The following is a 22858-nucleotide window of genomic DNA, read 5'->3' as shown; positions in this document are numbered from 1 at the left end:
AACACAGTGGACCTCTTCCTGTAGGCATATCACATGACTTCACAAGGTGTATTGAAGTGTTTTCTGTTTGAGAGAAGAACTCAGCCTAAATATGCAGGGTTTGTGCGTTAAACATGTGTGAATGAAACAAAATACAACTCCAGGTCTGTTTTTGATGTTCTGTCGCCATGTCTCCAGTAGGCGTCACTCTACTTAAAAAGTCACTTCCCAGTACTTTAATAGTGCAAAACAGACTGCAGCCAACATGGAACAACCACTCAGTCTAGTGACAAAGTAAGATTAGTGGTGAAGAATTGACTAGCTAGCGAATTGTCACGCTGACCATGGATGAGCCAGACACCGTCGCAATTCTCGACCATGTCCCTGAGATCGATGAGCAGGAAACTTCGGAGATTTGCGCTGATCCCGAAGAGGAACCTGCGCGCTCCTCAAAGCCTCCGTTTTCGTGTTTGAAGCCTGTCACTGTAGAACCTGTGATCTTCCTCTCTACATTTTCAATAGCTCTGCAAGGGCCGCTGTTCACTCAGTATTTGTGGGACCGTATAAGCGAGGACGTGGGCTACAATAACTCCAAGAAGTCAGAGTGCAACAGCTCCCTGCTAGTCGACCCGCTGCAGAAGGTGGGCTATCTTTAAAACTTGTGAATATACTCAAAAACAAACCTGTTTATTATGGTTATTAATGTAGAGTTTATGGTGGACAGTCTGACCACAAGTGAAGAGTCTCCAGTATTTTGTTCTCCAGAAATACCCTAAAAATAGGAACTTAGTAGCTATAACAAAAAAATGGAAAATGTCTTTAACTAAAAAGTTCAAGTTATACTATTGCATAATAACTTAATTAAAAAATATAAGCAAATAAATTATGTAATAATAAATAAATAATAACAGCCTACATGCTTTCTTCTATAGGCTACTATACTACTACTCTTTGGTCTAAAAACGGCTTAGTAAGCTAGTTGATGGTCCTGTGACTTTCTCCAGAATTGATAAGCCCTCCCCTCTTAGTTACATTTCTCCTTAGGCAGGAAGTGGCTTTTCATTTACATATTTTTAAAAAGCGGCTATTTTCTGAGTATTCAAGCTCCAGATGCAGGACAATACAGTATTAGCCCTACACTCAAACACGTGAATGCATCAAAATATAACTGATATTAAGCTAATGAGAGAACACCACTATAACAAAGGCTGAAAGCTCATAAAAGTTGAATTTTCATAATATGTCCCCTTTAAATGTGTTTTTAGGAGGTAGAGACATTAGTCGCTCACTGGAATTTATACATCAATCTTGGAGGATTTTTGCTGGGCCTTTTGGTGGTGCCATTCCTGGGCTCCTGGAGTGACAAAGCTGGGCGCAGGCCGCTCCTCATCATCCCAAGCCTGGGACTGGCTCTAGAGACACTGGTTTACCTGGTGGTTATGTACACAAGACTACATGTGGGGTACTTTTTACTGGGCAGAATGATCAGTGGCATTTCTGGTGATTTCAACTGCATCTTGGCCAGTAGCTTTGCATACATAGCGGATATAAGTGACAAAAGAACCCGCACCTTCAGAGTTGCTATCTTGGAAGCGTGTTTAGGACTCTCTGGAATGCTGGCCAGCATTATCGGAGGACAGTGGATGAGAGCACAAGGGTAGGAAAGTGTTTGGGTTACACCAATCATTTGTAATGTGTTAAAATATGTAAAAGTTAAAATTAATAATAATGCTTTGTTCCCTCATAACAGAGGTTAAAAGGGAACAAATCATTATTAATTATATTGTGGATAAGTTTGATATGCAGCATTTTATAAAAATGTGTTTAGTAGTTTAAACAAATGCCTAATTGTGTGAGAGTTGCACTAAAGTGTTACTTATTTTGTCCAATAATTTCTTTAGGTACATTGCCCCATGCTGGCTGGTCCTGGCTGCAAGACTGGCTTCAGCTTTCTACAGTTACTTGTTTGTTTGTGAATCTGTGCCGGTAGACCTCTCTGTCAGGCTCTTCAGCACCAGCCATCACAAAGCACTATGGAAGCTGTACTCCACTGGGGGGAGTCAAAGCACTGACTGTTTTCACAAATACAAGCTGTGGCTTTATACATTTTGCTTCTTTGTGGTGGTAGGTGTTCACTATGGCTGTAGAGACCTTTATGTTTTGTTTGAGTTGAGTTCTCCATTGTGTTGGGGATCGGAGCTCATTGGCTATGGATCAGCAGCTCTACATCTGGCCTACCTGAGCAGTCTACTGGGGCTGAAGATAATGATGCGCTTCCTGGAGGACTCTTGGGTGGCTCTTGTGGGGCTGCTCTCGAATATCTCTGGCTTGTTGGTCTTCTCTGCTGCAAACACCACGCCGCTAATGTTCACAGGTGAATATTATTTGTGGAAATAACTTAAACTTTTCATTTATAAAGAGGGCCAACACAGTTTTGTTTTATTGTATGTATTGTATTGTGTGTATAATACAACTGGTGGTTACCAGTAAACATATTATTAAAGTAGAATATGTAAGTTAAAATAAATATAAAAAATAAATTTAACATAGACTGTGTTTTTATATTTCACCAGGCTATGGTCTGCTGATCTTTTTTATGACAACAACTCCTGTGATTAGGTCAAAGCTGTCCAAATTGGTTGATCCTTTAGAACAAGGTTTGTCACTGTAATTTCTCTGACTAATCTAAATGTTCAGTTTGTATATTATGATATATGATTTCTGGCATTTCCCTCATACCAGGAGCACTATTTGCATCTATAGCCTGTGTGGAAACCATGTGTTCTATGGTAGGAAGCGGTGTCTTCAACTCCCTTTTCCCTGCCACTTTGCACTTTATGAAGGGGTTTCCATTCTTATTTGGGGCCATCATTCTGCTGATCCCTTTTAGTATTATCTGGTAAGTCTTCCATATTAATCAAGACAAAATCTCATTGTCTCCAATTCTCTAATTGTCCTCTTGTAATGTAGCACACTGAAGTATCTGGACCAAAGAAGACATGAACAACCTGACACATAATAAATGAGGTTACGTGTTGATCTGCAGACCAGTCCTCGAGATATATGTGATATGGATAACCTATTTCTTGATTATTTATAGACTTTAAATCAACAATTTAAACTAACACAAATTTCCTTTTTTTTTTTTTGCTTACAATTTATTCCACTTTTTATTCACTCAGTGGCAGTCAGGGCATTCTGTGTTGGCCCACCTCCTGCTTTTGTGAGTAAATGATATTGATCCGAACAATACGCCTGAGCAGCCCCTGCTTGACCACAAATACAAGATAGTCCCTATGTGCCAGGCCACACATCATATGTGAAGAGGTCAGGTCCTTGATGCACAATGAGGGAATTAGAGCTGCTAGATGTGTACTAAATTTCTCAAAGGGACATTTAGAGGTTAAGTGGTTTAATATTGAGTTACTAAACCAGTTAACCTCAATAAACTCAGAATTTTGTTATGAAATCAGTAAACAAGTGCCCAGGGATCTTTAGTGTTTTTAGAGCAATGTTTTAAATGAAGTGGTTTATGTGTTTATAATAAAATACAGTAACAAGGGAGCACAGTATTCTGAATTTATTTTACAATACAACCAGAAATTGTCTTTGGATAGTTGAATTATTTTACACGCTTTTATATCCGCACCTTGATAGCTGCTATTTTATCTGAAGAGTGTTGTTTATTAGTGCATATTGTTGTTTGCAAAACATGTTCAATAAATATACTTGGCTAACAAGAATACACTTTCACTTCCAATACAGGTCAGTATAATTACAAGTAATAGTTCTTGTACATAAATCCAGAGTAATACCCAAAGCAGAGTAATAGTAATTTCCTTACATGTTTTATTGGGCTAACTATAGTTTTTAGTAGGAAGCCAACACAACTATAAAACGGTTTTGGTCAGTTGCCACACAGTATTTTAATAATGGCACTGAGGAATTAATTGCTATTGGTGCTACAGACTACATAGCAATGAGCTGGTGGAGGCAAATTAAACAGAGAAATTTTCCTGAGAACACAAGGCAGTTATCCCTGATTATAAATAAATGAAAAGCTGGCACTAAAAAGGGCACTAACATATTTCAAATTAGTTCAAGTTCAAATTATACATATTGGCATTCTCATAAACATTAGTTATCCAGAATACCCAATTTGCGTGCATTTTAAGCAAAGCCACATCCATAGTATGGTTTAAATAACACTCGGTCCCTCATTTTTTCTTTAAGGATTTGCCACAATCTGGGCCATCAGCGTGGTCTTGGTTTCCTTTGAGGAAGCGAAGTATCTTCTCAATTGTAGCTTCCTGATATTCATGGGACCATCTGTAGGGAACAGGTACATTTTATATTGAAATATTATTTTATCAGATGTTTAAGTAAATAAAGAAAGTAACCAACAGTAACAGATAATTACTATTATGACATAGCACTGACACATTAACTATAATACTAGTTCTGTGTGGGCTGTTTTAATCAAATTAAAAATCAGTCTTCACAAATCAAATGTACACTTGGTTTACAATATTAATAGAGTCTAACTTAATTTACTGTAGTACGTTTAAAGGCACAGTAACTTACTTGATGCCATTGTAATTCAGGATGGATCTCATGTCCTCAGGCAAAGATGCTGGTTCTGGCCACTGGAAATTATCAGTGACAGGAACAATATTCTTATTGCAACTCAAAGCAGTGGAAATTTCCTGCAAAGCATAAGAAAACAACAATATTCAGTCAGTTAAAGTTTAAATCTGATGGTCTAAACTGATATATGTTCTGACCTTGTGCACCCAGTCCTTCATGGCTGTGTCCCCCATGCACTTATCTAGTGCATTTGCAGAGAGCACAAGTATAAAGTTGCGTGCACGCTGTACACTCTGGATAAGTTTATCTTCAAATTTGCCAGCCTCAAGCTTCTCCACATCTATGAATACACTATATCCTCTGACTTGAAGATGCACTTTCAGAAGACTAATTAAAAAGTAGAAAGAATTATTAGTACTTGTAGTTGTACACATTATTGCACATTTGCAGTTCTACCTGGCAAGCTGGGAGCCAGTAGTCCTCCGGTAGCTAATGAACACATCAGGACCTGCAGGCTGGGCATCAGTGTGAGAAGATTTTAGAGGCTTGTGGCTCGCTGTTAAGATCTTGGCTCTGTGCACCCCATTGTATATGCAGCAGTCCTTCTCCAGTTGCTGGTCAGTCAGACTCTGGACAGTGGCACGGTCCACTCCAGACTGCACTAAACCATAAGTATACTGCCTGAAACGTGGGTCTACCACTGCAAGCCAGTCAGCCATATTGTTTGGATCACAAGTGGAGTAGTTTGCATACATTTTTAACACATGAAGATCCCTCAGAAATCTAAAAGAAAGGCAATATTTTTTATTTGTTTGTTGAAACTCTAAGATTTAAACCTTGTGTTACTGACCTCTTGCGGGTGAGGCCTGCAGTCATGCCCAGATCATGGCTCAAATCCTTGTCTGTTATGGTCAGCAGTAAGTCACCATCAACCTGCAGCTCCTACAGTATGACATTTAGACATTAGTAGGTAACAAGCATGTTTGTAATGAACAGGGACACATTGGGACAATGTTTTAAACACCTGGAAACGATCACAGTAGGCACTAAAGCCTATTTGCTGAAGCCACGTTTGAACTTCACATGTTTTCCAGTTGGGCACACATGAAAGAATGCGTTTTGGGACTTCCTCTCCCATCATAGATAATGCACGCTTGGCAAGGGTGCAAGCTGTACCATTACTAGAGTACATAACAATTCTTTTAAGGCTTTGTACTGCTCCAATTTCTTGAAATATCTGTAAAACAAATAATGTTGGTTTAAAAAAGTGTAAACGTTTTAGTATAGAGTAAGGAAAAGACTTGTACCCGCGTGTTACGCTGTCTGGACTTAATGCTGCTCTCCACACACAGATAGAAGGCTGCAATACACTTTCCCTCCACTCTTGTACCATCCAACAATGGCAGTAAGTGCTGCAAATCGGAAGCTGTCCTTCCCTGCATGGAGTCAGCACTGTCCTGTAAACTACGGGCAAAATCATCTGGATCTAAAGATGCAATAAACGGCTCTACTAACTCCAGAGTGCCAGATTTGACCACTTCTTTCTCAATTTCTTTATTTGCAGCCAGCACTGCTACAGCTAGACAAGCATGGAAGCGGATAAGTTCATCTTCTTTCGAAAAGGCCAGTGGGAAAAGCCACTCAGCTGCCTGCTTTTCGATCATCAGCCGCTGGCAGCGATGGCCTCCATACATGGCACAGTTTGCCAGAGCCACAGCACAGTGTCGTAATACCGTGGGGTCTGTGCCCCTGCACCAGTACAGAAGGGCATCCAGAGCTCCGTTTGAGATGAGGTGGACCGATGTCTCCTCTGTGTGTTTAAACATGTGCTCCAGGATCCCAGAAACACTGCGGGCCAGCTGGGCATCCTCCTGCTGTTTGGTCAAGTTGAGAATTACTCCCAGTCCAAGCCTTGCAACATAATCTCTGCAAATCAAGACAGAAAACGTGTGGTAAAAACATGATGAGACATAATCACTTATAAATGTTATTAGTGGAGTGCAATGAGGGTTAAACTACCTGTTTTCTGAGATCAGGATCTGCTCCAGGAGTTTGGCAGACTCATACGTAATGTCCACAGCCGGGGTTTGCTGCAGCTGAAGCAGTAGTTCCAGACCCCCATCCAATCGGATCCTGTTGCAGATCTCCTCAGCCACCTGGCGGCCCGTAGCGGGCAGGACCCATGCCTCCTCCACCAGCTGATAGATCTCTGCAATAGCCCTGCGGGTTTCATCAGAATCACCGGTGTCCTTGGACGTCTTAAGTCTTCTGATGGCGCATCGCAGGTTGGGCAGAGTGCTGTCTAATACCGCTTGGACGTCTGCATTGATGCCCGGAGAAACTGCTCGAGGATCATTCTTCTTGCCATGCAATCGACTCACATAATCCGGCACAGTAAGTCTCTCTGAACTGAACATTATGAATAAATGTCGGTAGATCCTCCACAGGAAAAGTGTCAGAGACAATATCATTTACCGGAAGACACAAGTCTGTGGTGAGGGGCCTGTTAATCTTCTGCGCCGCGCGGAGAGATGCGTTCAAGGCCTCTGATGTTGATCACAGGTGACAGCTTTCAGCAAACACCATTACTCCTATCTCCATCAGTAGTAGTTTAGCTTCACCAAATGTAAACAGATAAGGGCTTGCATAGCCTACACTCTCTCAGGCAATTAAATAAAATGTTCTTGTCTTTGTCTTCGAGGTAATTCTCAAGGTCTGTCACAAAAACACCTTATTCTTGTTCATTTCAAATGGCCCTCGTAGCTGGACCTTTGATATGATCACCGCGGCCTACCTGAACAGTCCAGAGTCTGAGCTGATGATGCACATCAGCAATGGAATCCACCGGCCGGTGATGGAGGGATGGACAAGAAAAGCAGACCCGTACCCCTCCCCTGACCTGTGCATCATCAGCAACTCAAGCACGGAGCATGCGCACTGCACACACCAAACAGGCATGTAAACAACAGGAGCCCCCTGGTGGAGAGATTGCAATTCTTATACGATTTTATTGTCAATTTACCTCAAGCATATTATAACTGGCTATACCATGTGTTGTAAAAATAATACAGAAGCAAAATAGGTTAACTAGATCTTTATACTGCTATTTTCTAAGAATTCTGAAAGTAGCCTAACTACTTTGAAGCCAGTATTCTTATTGATTTGTCTTTTTGGGTCAGTTTGTTTAGTGTGGCAGAAAGAGCTTAGGAAATGTGATTTAGGCAAACAAGTGGTCAGGGTGAGTGACACATGTTTCCAATGATTGGGAGCGCGCAGTTCATGATTACTCGCATTCTGTCCTCCACACAACAGACTCAACATGAGGCTGAGGGCCCTGCTACTGCTGCTGCCTCTGCTGGCTTTTACATCAGCTTCTGAGGGTAAGTTTGAAATAAATTATATGGAAGATCAACTTAATTTGTATGTTTCTAGTTATAGACTTTCAACTCAAATGTAAAAAAAAATTCTACTCAAAGTATGCATTCAAATTTACAACAAAAAAGATTAAACAAAAAGTAAATGTTGATTAATATTAACCATGTTGTAACTACTATCTCTACTAATAATACTATATTTTATATTGTTAATAACTAGTATGCTCAAATAACTACTAATTCCACTTATAGCCGACTTCTAGTTCAAAAGTATCAACGCACTGCAGCTCTTACTGCATTAATGGTTACGGCAGATTTTATGATGCATGTTAAATGATGTACTGTTTCAAGACTATTTCTTACTGCTATTTACTATTTACTCAAATGAACTGTCTTTTAGAGTCATGTATGGATCGTTGTGAAAATGGCTTTGATTCTACAAAGAAATGCCAGTGTGACTCCATGTGCAAGTACTACAAAAGCTGCTGCTTTGACTATGAATCTATTTGTGGAATGATGAGTAAGAAACATCTTTACAATATTCTCCACTAACATTTGAAACTGACTAAAGTGAGCAAACAGGGCATTTTTTTTTATATTGATATGTTGATTAGAACACGTGTATTCCTAAGTATTTTTTACCTATGGAATAAAACTAACATTAGTACAATTTTTGATTTTAGTTAGCTGAAACACAAAATTGCCTTTATCAGAATAGACTTATTAGGAGTTCTTCTATTAAAGGACATTGCACTTGTTTATATTTTCCCTGTAGTCATACAAGCTGCTTTCCATTTCTTTTCAGCACGAGGAGACACATTTGTTTTTGCAGAAGATGATGAGCTGTTTGACAGTACCACTCCTGCCCAACGCCTATCAGCTCGTGACCATGGCTCTACTACCACCAGTCCCCAAGAAAGACCTACACAGCCCACTATTGTGGACTTCAACTCCAGACACACACATGAGAGCACAATAGAGATGAATAAACCACAAAAAGAGTCCATAGACACAGAGACTACTGTGAATGGCACAAATGCAGAGTCCACCACTGCCTCACCCACCACTAAACCCCCCACCACTGCACCCCCAGACCCAGATGCAGAGGTGTGCAGTGAGCGACCATTTGACTCTTTCATGCAAGTCAAGAATGGTTCCATTTATGCATTCAGAGGTAAGGTGACTTTTGGATGACAAAAATTTTTTTAAAAATTGACTAAAGAGTTTTCACAGTTAATTTATATTCCCAGAATGTAATCGTAATGATACCAAGATGTCAAGAGTAATCAAGCAGCCATAGCAACATCCCCCTATATTATGTATTATTTTTACAGGGGAGTATTTTTTTGTACTGGACCAGAAGTCAGTGCTTCCTGGTTATCCAAAACTCATAAAGGATGTATGGGGCATCAGCGGGCCAATTGATGCTGCCTTTACAAGAATGAACTGCCAGGGAAAAACCTACATTTTCAAGGTAATGACTGCTTGATTTGTTTTCATATTTAAACTGTATTATAATGTCAAATAAACTGTGTTTTAAAAGGGTAATAAGTATTGGAGGTTTGACAATGGGGTTCTGGATGAGGACTACCCCAGGGACATCAGTGTAGGATTTGACAAGATTCCTGACTATGTCGATGCCGCATTTGCACTACCTGCTCCAGGGCACAACGGAAAAGAGAAAGTCTTCTTTTTTAAAGGTTTGTGCATCAAAATCTGACCACAAGTGGTAACAGGCCAAGGTGCAGTTAAGTAAAAATAGCAAAGTGTTCCTTGAATGCGTAATAATAAAATATGTAACTGGTTACCAATGTATTCGTTTTACATGCTTTACAGGAGACCAGTATTACGTCTATGAATTTGTGCATCAGCCGTCCCATCAAGAGTGTATCGGCATGTCTGAGAGATCACCAGCTACAATGTTTAGACGTTACACAGATGTCTACTACGGAAACTATGAGCAGTTCTTCAGTGAGCTCTTTTCTGATTGTAAGTCCTTTATAAACTTTACACATTTTAAGCTTAGTTAGGTCTTTGGTTAAATTGTAATTATTTTCCCTAAGTACCCCAGCACCATGACCACCATCACTTCATTGACAAAGACTGGAAAGGCCTCAAGTCCCCGGTGGATGCAGCAATGGCAGGCAGAATTTATGTTTCGCCCTTGAGGTTTTTTCCGGGCAGAAATGATGACCGCCAACAGTGGAACCAATATAGTCAGCAGTGGGGTCGTCGCAGGCAAAACCGCTCACCTTACTGGGACACCATGGCTGAAAGAGGCATGAACATGGGCCAAGACTTCGCACAAAGGGGCATGGAGCTGGGGATGAGGTTAGCAGAGAGAAGGATGGAGATGGAGGAGAGGCTTGGGAGAGACTGGACCAGAGGATGGGACCAAGATTGGGACCAGGACCGGCGCTGGGACAGATACAATTCGAACAACAGAGGAAACTATGACTCCAGAAACAGCAGGGGAAACAGCAGGCTCTGGGATCCTCTCCAGAGGACCCAGCCAATTCAGACAGTCTACTTCTTTAAAGGAGGTTTGAATTTTTCTCTTACTCACTATGCATCTGAAAAATATATTATGCAAACTTCCAGCTATGAGATAAGTGATTTTCTCTGTTAATTGATTAAACTACTAGGATTAAATCAGGACTAAGTAGGTATATATTATTTAAGCATATAATAAAGGATAACAAACATATCCATGATCAATATTTTAACAAATTATAAACATAACTGTGTAATAGCAATTGATTTAAAAAGAATGTATTCCTTTAACCAATTAAGATGACAAAATTGTTAACCACCCCCAGACATTATGTAGTCATTATCATGAAATTAAAGTGATGTTCTTAGTTGAAGACAACAAGCTATTCATTGTTGAAAAGAGATTTTTTAAGGTGAGTTTACAGGAAGCCAGTAATTTCATAAAACTTCTTAAGATGCATTTCACATGAACCCATAATAAAGACCATATCGTTGTGAATTAGAGACACTTTTCTCATGCTTCCTGTTGTTTCCACTTAAATGTTTTTGTCTTTGTGCCTCTAGAGAAATACTACAGGGTGGACCTCAGGAGTAAGAGAGTTGATCCAGCCATGCCTCCATACCCCAGATCTATTGCCAAGTACTGGCTCGGCTGTTCAGACACCACTGGGGCAGAGAAGTAATTGTGAATAAAGTACTGTAGTGTAAAATTAAATTGTATTTAAAGAGTTTCTACATGCTTTTGCAATATTGGAGATCAGTAAATGGTGAAATACTGCTACTCTAGTTGTTGAGTGTAAGTTCACTACCTTGATTTGCCTATTGTGTATTTTTTAATTAATTACATATATTTATCAATAACATAACTCTTACTCTTTAACACATCATGACATGTTTTGATGTGTACACTAGTATACTCTAGCCTAGATTAGTCAAACTAAAGTTCATTGCAGTCATGTTTTTCCCATTATGTGATAGCACAGGTCAAAGTGCAATGACACCAAGTAAGCCATTAGGAAATCTTTAGCAAAGGAGAAATTCACTTCTGTCAACTGGACAAAAAAAAACTTTTGTCCAGTTGACAGAATTTAATTTTTGCTTTGCTGTGGCTCCTACCTGGGCAGCTGAGGGATTACATGAACATAAATAAATCTGTTTTTGCATATGTACATGAAACAAGTTATACATGTGATAGTAAATAAAATGCAATTTTATAAAAATGTTTGTCAATATATTTTATTTAACAAACAAAAACCTACACATACTGAATTACATTTTGTTGACTGTTTCACAACTGTTGCAAGCCAATTCACAATGATGTTGTAAGCCAAATAGACTTTTAAATGGAAAAAATAACAAAGAATAATTGTATATGTTTCACAGTAGTTGGCCTTAGTTATTAAAATTAAACTTTAATTTAACCAAGATATTCAAGTCACTGGCACAGAGTTTTAAACCTACTCAGTTGATATTACATGGCAAGACAAGTTTGAGATGGCTTGGTGTGAAAAATTATTTTATTATATATTTTATTGATATTTCATTTATGATCTTAGTGCATTTAGGTGGTTGGTTATACCCTCGTATTGATGTCACCAAACAAGTCTACAATCACATAAAAAATACCTTTATATTTTTTCTATATAAAAATAAAGCATAAATAATGTGTTAAAAAAAGTTGCAGAATATATTGTACAAAATATTATAAATATGTTTTACGGTATTGATTTGAGGCGAATACAAACTATCACAGTTATACTGGACCAAAGCCTACAAAGTCATAATTGTTTTACCATAACATTTTCATAGCAGGGCTCTTCACCATCTCTACCAACTGCCCTGTCATTTACGATCACCTCACTTTGTGCATGGCCTGTTGGGCCCACGGTCAGATAGTTGCTTTCACTTGGACCCTGACTTGATTCTTCCACACCTCTCCCCTCCTCCTCTCCTCCTTGGTGGACTGGAGCCACCTCTGGCACACTGTTTAATATGAATGACAAGGGTCTCTTTGGAGTGTCTGCTGAAGTAGTCTGATCACCTGTTGCAGTTTCTATAGGGTTGTTTTGAGCATGCTTTCTTCTGATTGGTTTACAGATGCTAGTGTCCGCTACAGGGTGCTCCCCTTGCTCCCATAGATTTACCCGAGCACCCAGCTTCCTTCGAGGGGGTTTAGTGATGCCCTCAGCTCCTTTAGATTTGCCTCTGTCTGAATCTTGGTCTTTCTGTCGCTGCAAACTTCCAAGTCGTCTCAACATAGACTGGACTGGACCCTCAAAACTGGATTCAGCCTTTGACCCAGGTCGCCCTGCTTTACCTACTGTCACGTACACTGTGGTCACTTTATTGGAGACAGTCACCTGACTATCAGATGCAGTGGCATGACACCTTTTATGAGCATTTGTGTGGAATGTGGCCCTGCCTTTTCCTGCTCTGTTGTCCGGAACAATGCCACCTGATGGAGGGCTTTGGCTTTTCTCTAATTCTTCATTCTTCCCTTCCATGTCTATCTCCTGATCATTAACCTTTTCTTCCAAGCTACTGCCCTCACCTCTGTTCTCGTCTACACTTTTTGCAGCTTGGCTTTGTAAGGCTGAGACCATCAAAACACCCCAGCTGGATTTGGCTTTATTGCGTGGATGTCCAGAGGGTGTGGCAACCTCCTGACCAGAGCCACGTCTCTCTTTAGGGGTGAATCGTGTGCCCTCTGCAAAGGACACAGAAGGGCGCTTGGCCTTGGCAAGACTGGATGTTCGCGGGATGTTAAAAGGTGAATTAATGTCCTCACTGCTGAAGCCTGAGGGGTCCAAGAACATGTTGCATTTTGAGCTCATCTCCTGAAACTCACCTCCTGCCACTGCTGGGATGTCTGAAACAAAATAAGAATATAAATGTAAAATCACACAAAACATAACCCCACCCCCAAAGTAGTGGTATCATACAACAAGTTTGCTATAATAAGTTTCATTTATCAGCTAGAAAGTTCAAATCATGAAAGATTTGTGTCTTAGTGATGTCTTAGTAGAAGAGTACCTATAGTACCTCTTATACTATTATATAAATTATACTGCTTGGCTATGTTTTTAAGGGAAACAGTGGGTTATATTTTTGTCCCATCTATAAATACCCCATAAAGCAGTGTGTTACCTTCTCTTGGGGGGACACAATACAGAGCTTCTGCCTCCTCCTCATCACTCTCAAAGGAGGAGCCCTCTGTTGCCCAGCCACAAGAAGGGGGCTCAATGAAGCTGTGATTAAACGTCAGCTCTGGATCATGATGTGACACTGTGCAAAACATGTGTTAGATTTGTAGCACTTCTATTTAAAATATATATTATAGTCATTAATCAAAGATTATTTCCAAATTAAATGTAAAAATATAATTATCTTTGCTTTGTAGATTTACTATAGGTAGAAAGTAATTATATTTGTATTTTTTACATTGTACCCATATTTGAATTATATATCATTAAAATTAGAGTTAGAATTTTAAATAACAGTACTAAGGGTGTGTTAGGGTTAGGGAGTGTTGAGCTTACCAGTGACTCGGGGGAGACCATTGGACCAATCAGAGACACAAGGCAAAGCAGCACCAATGTTGGCTAGTACGCTGTAGACATGATACTTAATACGCACCAACAGCCCACCCTCAGCAACAAGTGCCCTGCAACAAGTAGAAGTCTAAGTGAAGCTGTATCCATAATAATGTGCCCATAATAACAGACCTGACAGACTTGAGACTGACCTGTCTTTGCTATCTACTGGAGCTCCCCCACAACACACACAACAAAGGACCACAAGAAGAAGCAATATAAAGAGAGGTACCAGTACACCTGCGATCACAGCGCCTTGTGAACCTGAAAAACATGCATTAAAAGGAGGCTGCATACATACATGTATTAGATATACAATAGATGAGACAGAAGAATGTACTGTTGGGGCAAGCTCCACTGATGGGGTTGCAGCCAAGTCCCTCCCCACATTCACACACAGAGGAGCAGTTTGGCCCAAAATGCAAAGTAGGACAGGTCATGTTACAACTGAAACGTGTAGGACACAATTAACTGATATGAAAAAGATTTCCATTTAGGATGCTGAAGTCAACTCACCTCTCACCGTGAAAGCCTGGTTCACAAATGCATTTTCCAGTGACTTGATGGCAACTCCCATTAAGACAGGGGTTACATTGAAAGGCACAAGCATCACCATATGTCCCATTGGTACATGGTTTTTGACATCTGTGAAAACAATGTACTTTTATTTAACATTACTTGTTACTATGTGATAAGTCATATGATATTATGGTAAAGAGTTAGGATTAGAAAGTCCTGACCCTATTTTCTTCTAAAATACATTTCATATATATATATATATATATATATATATATATATATATATATATATATATATATATATATATATATATATATATATATATATATATATACACATATATATATATATATACACACACACATATATATATATATATATATATATATATATATATATATATATATATATATACACATATATACACACACACACACACACATATATAATATACATACACATGTATGTATATATGTCTATATGTATATAATATATATATATACAGAATACATATTGACTGACATTATTTCTTAAAACACAATTTAGTCCATGTACCTGGGCCCAATCCACCCAGTGTCACACCTCCAGCAGTAGCCCGTTTGTGGGTCACAAGGTTCGTTCTTCCTGCAGCGTGCGCATGTCAACTTACAGCCATCACCATAAAAACCTGATGGACATGGGCTGTCACAACGTGTGCCGTTCCATCCCGGTGCACAGGCTGCACAGGCACCATCAGTAGTGGAGCAGTATTGGTTGTCTTTACAGTGGCCACACCTGAGAACGCAAAAGATTGGCTTAGGAATAGACTTATTTAATTACTCAGTACATACACACCTCATTCTACAGCCACTGCCGTAGGTGCCCAATTCACACTGCAGGTTGCAGTAGTCTCCCTTGTACCCTGGATGGCACAGACAGTGGCCACTGGAGGGATCACACTTGCTGTGAGTGATGTCACAGTTACAGCGGCGGTCACAGTTGGGCCCCCACCAGCCCTCCTTGCACTCGCACTCACCAGTGCGCTGACTACAGGGTGACATGTAGCAGTTACACACCAGGGCACACTTTAGGCCCCAGAAGCCCCTGTGGCACTGGCAGCGCCCAGTGGATTGCTCACAGCTGGGACGCACAGAGTTCCCGCTCACACACTGGCATGGCTTGGCACATGTGGAGGACCACCAGCCATCATCACAGCTGCAGTTACCGTGGGTTTTGTCACAGTGGCCATGTCGGGCACATTTGCAGCTATGCTGGCACAGAGGGCCCCATCGGTTTACGTTACAGGTACACTCTCCGGTAACAGCGTGGCAACGGCCATTTGGATAACAAGGACACACCTGTCGACAGTCTGATGCCCAGAACTCTCCAGGACAACCTGCAAACACCAAAAGTTGAATGGATTATACATTATTATTATTACATGACATGCTGGATTTAAATAAGGTCTGTAACAATAACCAGAAACAGTAGACTGTGTATAATAGTGACACAAACAGGATGTTGATACTGACGTGTTTTACAGTGAGCTCCATAGAAGCCAGGTGGACAGCGGCAGACTCCAGGATACACACAGAGCTCATCCTTCAGGCAGGCCTGCTCCCCCTCGCACACAGCTGTATGTCGGAGACAGCAATGAGTGTCAAACTGAAACACCTCTAATAACTTGGTACAATACAGTTAACATTACGTTTAGTGCACTCTTCTCCTACTTGTTTCCATCCAGTACAACAGACCAAGGTGGAGGGGTCCCTACACATATAATAACAATCTCATTGGCATATATTTGGTTTGATATGTGAAAATATAAATAAAATACCTGTCTACAATCGGCTTACAAAACAATTAAAGTTCACATAATTTATCATACCTAGGATTGTGACAGACGTTTTTCCCACCAGGATCCAGGTTGGCACATAAAGACAGCAAACAGCAAAGGGCAGTGGCGAGACTTTGAAAGAGCAGCTTCATTTCCACAAATGTTGGTTTCTTGTTCCTTTTCGTTAGTTCCAAACTTTGGAGAGCAGCGTTGTTCTGTTCACCCTCCACCTATCCCTGCCTTTCTGCCCCTCTCTCTCCCGTGAGTTGTCCAAGGGGTCGAGGTTTCTCATTTCCTCGGGAAGTCAGGGCCCACTTCCTGCTATTCAGTTAGATGCACAGCTTTTTAAAGATGGCCAAACACTATTGGTCTTTGCTCATTTATGTGTAAAAACTAAAAGCTTACCTGTGACCTCATCAGGTGAATAAACTTCATAGAGTATAATGAAGATGAAAATTTAAAAAGATTAAGTAAGTCTTTATTTATATAGCACTTTCACAGACATTTTCTGTCCCCAAAGACGCTTTACACAACATTATTCAGCATTATTCATTCATACAGCATTATTCATTCACTCTATACCCCGGTGATGGTAAGCTACTATTGTAGCCACAGCTGCCCTGGGGCACACTGACAGAGGCGCGGCTGCCATGCCACTCGGCGCCATCCGTCCCTCCGACCACCACCATCACTTACACACACACCACTTTCATACTAGGCAATGTGGGTGAAGTGTCTTGCCTAAGGACACAATGATTGAATTGATTGTGTTTAACTGACCATGACTATCAACTGTTTCATGGAGACCTATGTAGCATGTTTTGGGTTGATGGGGGAAACCGGAGCACCTGGAGGAAACCCATCCAGACACAGGGAGAACATGCAAACTCCACACAGAAAAGGCCCAGGCGACCCAGGGATCGAACCCAGAACCTTCTTGCTGTGAGGCATGAGTGCTAGCCACTCAGCCACCAGCCACCAAAGAGCCAATTAAAGAGTAAAGAGAAAGAGTATATTCATGTTTTGATTAAATTATATTTATTTTGTGCAACATAGAGCTATGCAGGGATTCTTAATCTTTTCAATACTACCAATTATTTAAAAAAAATATTGTGGAAATATGTTATCAACATCAACATTTATAGTGAGAAAAAAGATCACAGCACTGACTGCCATGAAAATGACTGTCATTAAAAATGTGCAACTCATTTTCAAATGGAAGCACATGTTGTATGGAATACATTTACATGCTTTTGGCACCAGAGGTAATAATCATCAACCTGTTCAGATTTACCATCTCAAAAATTATAAAATGTGTTAATACAAATATAGACAATACTGTTATCATATTTGGAAAAAACAACAAATATAATATAATTTCCAAAAACCCACTGGTATTAGACTTAGCATTTGTCTCAGTATAGAACTGCAGCAATGCCCTCTAGTGGAAGAAAGATTGTGATCACTGAAACCATTAAAATGTCACATACTTCTCTGCTTGTTCTTTGGTATCTTAGCAGTATGTTGAGCTAATTGATTAAGGTTAACACTATTTACATGAATGCACTGGATAAAACTACATATGTCCCTTTTAAAATTAAAATACAGTTTTACAGTATTTAACACTGAGTCAATTAAGAATGGTCAAAATTAAATAAATGGTTTGACAAGTTGTCCTTTTCTATAAAGCTAGTATTTTTTCAAGTTCTAACACTGTTATTTTTTTTTCTGTCAGGATCTCACATCTCTTGAGTCATTAGCTGGATCAGGAAGTCTGCTGTTGTTCTGTGTCTCCATCAGCTTCTGCGTCCCCAATGATTTCCCAGGTGGAGGCGGAGCTGCTCATGTGGGTGGGGCTCTGAGTGCTGCCCGATCTTGTCAGGAAGCCAAAGCTGCAGTACAACAAACAGAGAAAGACCAGTCAGAGCTTTAGATTGAGAGAGGGATTACAGCTAAAAATAGCTCTGTGTGAAGGGCCTTGAGGGCAGAGGCAGCATCACTCGAGCCATGAAGTTGCACTCATCTGCACGGCTGCTATGTCCACCACTATTTTATCCAGTCAAGATAACACAAAAAACATAGACCTTTTGTTTCAAACTGTTCTAATTTGTAAAGCTTCACAGCACTGTGAAATGTTCAGTAATTCTGACTTTTATTTTGTTGTACCATTTCATTATTGGAAAAAAAGAAACCTCTTATTGGGCACACCAAGGCCCAGCATCCCTGTTTTTACTCAACATCACTTGTTAGACCTGCCTGTGTCTTCTCTCTTAAGCATATGCCTCTATAAAAAATGTATGTTAAAATGTCTGGATTGGTATGGATTCTGGATTGGCCAAATTATTAAAAAATTCATAAAATTAACAATGATTTAAACATTATACATTGTTAATGAACAATAGAAGGAGCCAGAATACAAATAATTGTTCAAACAAACAAAAAAATGTTGTTGACTATATGTTTTCATTTACCACTTTACAACTATTCAGAAACTGTCTGGAATTCTGTCACATGTTGTTTTTCTCCTCATGCACTTTAGTTTAATCTAATTTCTTAACAATCTTGCCTTGTGGCTGCCACTGTCATAACCAGTGCTGTGTCTGAGATGCTGGTTTTGAATAAAAATCTCTGGATTGGTTGTAATATTTTTTGTACAGGTCTGGTCCCCATGCCTTCTGTTGTGTGTCAAGCCTGGCCAAATGCGATCATGCTATCAAATTTGCTTTTTTCAGTGACACAACTCACCCTAACCCTAGTCACCCATCATTTAAAATAAAATCAAATATATCTCACCTGAGATTAACAGAGTTTAGTGCTTAGCTCATAGATTCTGCAGAAATCCACAATATTTTTCAGCCTTTTGTGATATTTTTTCCTTTATTTTTTCCTATACAACGGACCACGCCTGTCCCCAGTTGGCTAATCAACATGTTAATTACGCCCATACTGGAGAGATTCACCGGTGACTAGACTCACATCTTTGTTGTATTGAAGAAGTGTATATTCTGGATCATAGGCAACTGGACTGGACAAGTAAAGGAGAATATTACTTACAAGTTTTTAATACGTGACTCGGCTGGTTTATCTGAATCATCATCCACTGCACCGTCAACTTCTGAATGCCCTAACTGTGGACTCTTGTCCTCGTCATCACTGAGAAAGAACAAATAGAGAACATATAAAAGTTGTGATGTATTGTGATATAAAAATATGTACATATCTTGCAGTGGGTATGTTTATATATATGTTTATTTGTGTATCTATTTTGTAATTCTGTTATGTCATTAATACTTTTGACCTGTGACTAAAACGTGACTTTGATTTAAACAGGGTATTATGTCAAGTAAACCAGTGTTGATAATGATGAGGGATAGTATTTAAGAGGTTAAAATACTGCTATAAATGTGCTCTAACATTGTGCCACAGGATATCATCTGACCAATGAGTGTAAACTGACAAACTTGTGAACCATGTGAGTGTGCCAGTTGAGTGAAGGATGAGTGACCTGTTGCTACATTCATTCACTGGTATCCCAAGCATCTTGGCCTTGATGAGCTTTCTTTTTTTCTTTATTGCAGAGCGAACTGCTTCTAAAAGAAAGCCGGGGCATCTCTCTTCATTCAGAATCTCCCTTTAGAAAAAAAAAAGTACAATTAGCTTTTATCCTAAATCAACTCAAATCAAAGTTTCTGTACCTCTGGTAGTAACTGAGCTCCTCCTGCAACAGAAAGAGGTTTGTCTTGAGCTCATTCCTCTCTACAATGATGTCACGCACTTCCTTTTTAGTGAAACATGGCTGGTCAGGGCCCTTGGGGTCCTCATTTTTATTTGAATCACAAGCTTGCTGTCTTGAACTTGACTAAAATAAACAACAGAAGTAAAATTTTTAAGTGCAAAATATACATCAAATATGACTTTTGAGATTGAATAATAATAAGATAACATTATGTACAAGGCTGCTGTTGGTTCTGTGCAGTTGCGCAAGAAGGCTTTCAATTTCTTTATTCTTCTCCTTAAGGTCGGCCTCCATGTCGGCTTTCCTCTCCACTGTGCTCTTGAGCTGGACCTGCATCACATTCTGCTTGTGTCGCAACTCTGCATTCATTTTCATAAATCGCTCCAGCTGCTCCTGAAGCTACACACAAACACACAGCATTCTAACACAAAGTTTCAAATATTTGTATTAATGACATCTACAGTTGTGCTATTTACATATAAGCAACAGAGAAGTTGAAGTGAAAGAGGAACAAGTGTTTGCATATAGTGAATGGCAGCTGAAAGCTAGATTAAAATTGTGCACTGACATTCCACAAAATGCCAGCACTCTTTATTTCAGTAATGGAAATATGTGAGGTATCCGCTTGGGCAAACAGGGAGTCTTGTTTAACTAAGAAAAACATGCCTTTCAGTATAAGCTGGTGCTTTGACCCATGGTGCGAGTATAAATACAGTCACATGCATTCATTAAGATACAAACACACACATAAACAGTGGCAGTAATCTTTAATGCCAAATATCTAGCTATCTTTGTTTGGTGGTAGTGACCACTATAATAAGTGGTTTGTAGCCTAATAAACAAGAAGTATTCATTTTCAGCTTACTGCTTCTACTTCTTTGGAGACGGATGAGATCTCCTGAACTTTGGCCCTGAGTTCATCTCGCTGTTTATCCACAACACCTTTCAATTTAAGCATCACCTCTCGCTCCTGCCGCTGAACACGGTCTGTAGGATACACACAAAAAGTCAAGTACAGTGAAAATTTGTGTAGTATTTTTTGTATGAAGACTCAATGATTCACAATTCAACACAACTGTAGCAGAGTTTGGTTTAAATAAAACTGGTAATCTATCGCTATTAAGCCTTTATGTAGCCCATTAAGCTTATTTACCGTTGAATGCTCTGTATATAAAAAATAAAAACACTGAAAAAACTACAGTGTGTTAAGATTGTGCCATTAGTAGGACAAAGAGTCGTTTTGACAGGAGCATACCTTCCTTTGCATAACTGCCTTTGAGTCGATTGTGTAGCTCCTCCCTATCCTCCTGCAGCTGCTGTACCTGGATCTGCAACTCTTCGCACTTCTTTTTCCATTGCTGTTGTTGTTCTTGCTCTTCTTGCTTCAGAAACACACGCACAATTGTATGAAAACAGCATTTAATGTGATTTACTTAGAAAGCTTGGATTGACTACGCCTTGAGTGCTCTAGTCTCTGAAGAGTGTGGAGATTTGGCTAGAACAGTGTGTCCACATGGGTGTGACAGTTTGTTGTTGAACCATTGCAGATGTGATGGATAAAACTAACTGAGGCTTGAAAAATAAAAAACAGTACACACTAAACATTGTAGCTATAGCCTATAAATCAAATTATATTCTGTTTCTGAATACAATTGCTATGGATATATACAACAAATCCTGTGCACTCCTTTCCAGGATTAAGAATGCAAATACAACGTAGCAAATAGAGCTAGATCTGTTCATGTGTGTGCAGCTCATAGACTGTCAGAATGTATGGTGCAGCTAGGATGGAAAAGCTCTACACCTGTGGCGGAAAGGAGAGGAGGGGATGTCGACTGAAATGCCACCACATACAATGATCACTTAATGCTTTACGTCTCCATATTTGGGTGTTTTTTTCGACGTCCTATGGTAATTTGAGGGCACGGCCGCCTTAGCAAAGCGCCTGTCATATTATTTGATATGACACAGTGTCTGCGTACACTGGTGTATGAATGTGTGTGCGAATGGGTGAGTGGTTCCTTGTTGTAAATCGCTTTGAGTGCCTTGAAGGTGGAAAAGCGCTGTAGAAAAATGTTGACCATTTACCATTTACCATCTTGTGTAGATGCAGCTCTGTTAAAAGCACGTAACGCCACCATTATACGTGCGTAAAGTCAACGTGATCGTCCTTACCCCTCTTTGGTGTTTTATGACCTCTTCGTTGTCTTTGGGCGCACGCTTTTTGTGCTGTTGGAGCTGGATGGTCTCAAATGTCTTGAGCAGCTCTTCTTCTTGCAGCTTGTGGGCTTGGTTCCACGAAGCGTACCTCTCCAGAAGTTCAAGCACTTTCACTATTTTGGGTACAAGACCCACAACACTGTCTTTGCCGTAGCCGTCGATAAGTTTTTCCACTTCAGAACCTAATGACTTTGGCGATTTCATAAACATCGTTCACCGTAAGAGTCGAAATCGTCTTGTCAAAGCAGTTTTCCGTGGGTTTATCTTGAGAAACATCGCGCGGTTCGGATACCTCCATGTTTCATAGCCCACGCACGGCTCACATACTCTTTATAGGCCAATCGAAACAGATAGTAATGTGAATGTCTACCAGGGAAGTCCAAGAGCTGTTCCCTTGGAGTTAGCTTGTAGTAAAACACGCCTCAACCTGCAAGTTTAGTGTGGTTGGATAGTCCGCTTCCGTCAATACAACGTCATTACCGAGGGTCAAGTCGACACTACACCATACTAAAAAGGTGCACAAGGCTCCGTATTACTCCC

General features: G+C 40.0%; 5 protein-coding genes across 5 annotated transcripts; 2 read left to right on the top strand and 3 right to left on the bottom strand.

The window, feature by feature from the left end:
• The first annotated feature begins 222 nt into the window (after positions 1–222).
• slc46a1 (solute carrier family 46 member 1) lies at positions 223–6162 on the top strand. The gene is made up of 9 exons (XM_055166903.1): positions 223–620; positions 1245–1636; positions 1881–2353; positions 2553–2636; positions 2722–2878; positions 2950–3044; positions 3162–3202; positions 4213–4321; positions 6131–6162. Exons 1-6 carry the CDS (start codon positions 324–326, stop codon positions 2996–2998), a joined length of 1452 nt encoding a protein of 483 aa, XP_055022878.1. The 5' UTR covers positions 223–323; the 3' UTR covers positions 2999–3044; positions 3162–3202; positions 4213–4321; positions 6131–6162.
• sarm1 (sterile alpha and TIR motif containing 1) lies at positions 3545–7037 on the bottom strand. Its single transcript, XM_020918065.2, has 8 exons — positions 6586–7037; positions 5874–6492; positions 5591–5803; positions 5417–5508; positions 5023–5349; positions 4764–4953; positions 4564–4685; positions 3545–4308 (listed from the first exon to the last, which is right to left on the bottom strand). Exons 1-8 carry the CDS (start codon positions 7035–7037, stop codon positions 4197–4199), a joined length of 2127 nt encoding a protein of 708 aa, XP_020773724.2. The 3' UTR covers positions 3545–4196.
• Positions 7038–7382: 345 nt separating this feature from the next.
• vtna (vitronectin a) lies at positions 7383–11653 on the top strand. The gene is made up of 9 exons (XM_020918043.2): positions 7383–7520; positions 7879–7946; positions 8341–8460; positions 8746–9114; positions 9275–9414; positions 9484–9640; positions 9777–9929; positions 10004–10483; positions 10998–11653. The coding sequence occupies exons 2-9, from the start codon at positions 7886–7888 to the stop codon at positions 11114–11116; spliced, it is 1599 nt and encodes a 532-aa protein (XP_020773702.1). The 5' UTR covers positions 7383–7520; positions 7879–7885; the 3' UTR covers positions 11117–11653.
• Positions 11654–11719: 66 nt separating this feature from the next.
• Positions 11720–16514, bottom strand: scarf1 (scavenger receptor class F, member 1). The gene is made up of 11 exons (XM_055147928.1): positions 16414–16514; positions 16234–16295; positions 16058–16159; positions 15381–15921; positions 15102–15320; positions 14543–14671; positions 14367–14473; positions 14179–14290; positions 13973–14097; positions 13581–13718; positions 11720–13302 (listed from the first exon to the last, which is right to left on the bottom strand). Exons 1-11 carry the CDS (start codon positions 16512–16514, stop codon positions 12212–12214), a joined length of 2727 nt encoding a protein of 908 aa, XP_055003903.1. The 3' UTR covers positions 11720–12211.
• Positions 16515–16961: 447 nt separating this feature from the next.
• Positions 16962–22854, bottom strand: rilp (Rab interacting lysosomal protein). Its single transcript, XM_020918038.2, is given in 9 exon segments — positions 16962–18254; positions 19417–19515; positions 19868–19993; positions 20058–20221; positions 20315–20497; positions 20964–21085; positions 21354–21480; positions 22274–22501; positions 22503–22854. Coding segments are annotated over 9 exon segments (1290 nt in total). The 5' UTR covers positions 22617–22854; the 3' UTR covers positions 16962–18127.
• Positions 22855–22858: the final 4 nt, after the last annotated feature.

Source organism: Boleophthalmus pectinirostris, unplaced genomic scaffold, assembly GCF_026225935.1.
Source record: "Boleophthalmus pectinirostris isolate CB_2022bp ecotype Guang Dong unplaced genomic scaffold, ASM2622593v1 HiC_scaffold_9, whole genome shotgun sequence".
Classification (NCBI taxonomy): Eukaryota; Metazoa; Chordata; class Actinopteri; order Gobiiformes; family Gobiidae; genus Boleophthalmus; species Boleophthalmus pectinirostris.
The sequence above is the reverse complement of the archived record's forward strand: the minus strand, read 5'-3'. Positions and strand labels throughout refer to the sequence as shown.

Coding starts and splice junctions, on each gene's coding strand:
- sarm1 (XM_020918065.2), bottom strand. CDS start 7,037: ATGATATTGTCTCTGACACTTTTCCTGTGGAGGATCTACCGACATTTA. Junction 4,954..5,022: donor ACTGGCTCCCAGCTTGCCAG/GTAGAACTGCAA, acceptor CTTTTTAATTAG/TCTTCTGAAAGTGCATCTTC. Junction 4,686..4,763: donor TGAAGGACTGGGTGCACAAG/GTCAGAACATAT, acceptor TATGCTTTGCAG/GAAATTTCCACTGCTTTGAG.
- scarf1 (XM_055147928.1), bottom strand. CDS start 16,514: ATGAAGCTGCTCTTTCAAAGTCTCGCCACTGCCCTTTGCTGTTTGCTG. Junction 16,296..16,413: donor AACGTCTGTCACAATCCTAG/GTATGATAAATT, acceptor TTATATGTGTAG/GGACCCCTCCACCTTGGTCT. Junction 14,098..14,178: donor CCAGTAGATAGCAAAGACAG/GTCAGTCTCAAG, acceptor TACTTGTTGCAG/GGCACTTGTTGCTGAGGGTG.
- vtna (XM_020918043.2), top strand. CDS start 7,886: ATGAGGCTGAGGGCCCTGCTACTGCTGCTGCCTCTGCTGGCTTTTACA. Junction 7,947..8,340: donor TTTTACATCAGCTTCTGAGG/GTAAGTTTGAAA, acceptor ACTGTCTTTTAG/AGTCATGTATGGATCGTTGT. Junction 9,415..9,483: donor GAAAAACCTACATTTTCAAG/GTAATGACTGCT, acceptor GTGTTTTAAAAG/GGTAATAAGTATTGGAGGTT.
- slc46a1 (XM_055166903.1), top strand. CDS start 324: ATGGATGAGCCAGACACCGTCGCAATTCTCGACCATGTCCCTGAGATC. Junction 1,637..1,880: donor CAGTGGATGAGAGCACAAGG/GTAGGAAAGTGT, acceptor TAATTTCTTTAG/GTACATTGCCCCATGCTGGC. Junction 2,637..2,721: donor GGTTGATCCTTTAGAACAAG/GTTTGTCACTGT, acceptor CCCTCATACCAG/GAGCACTATTTGCATCTATA.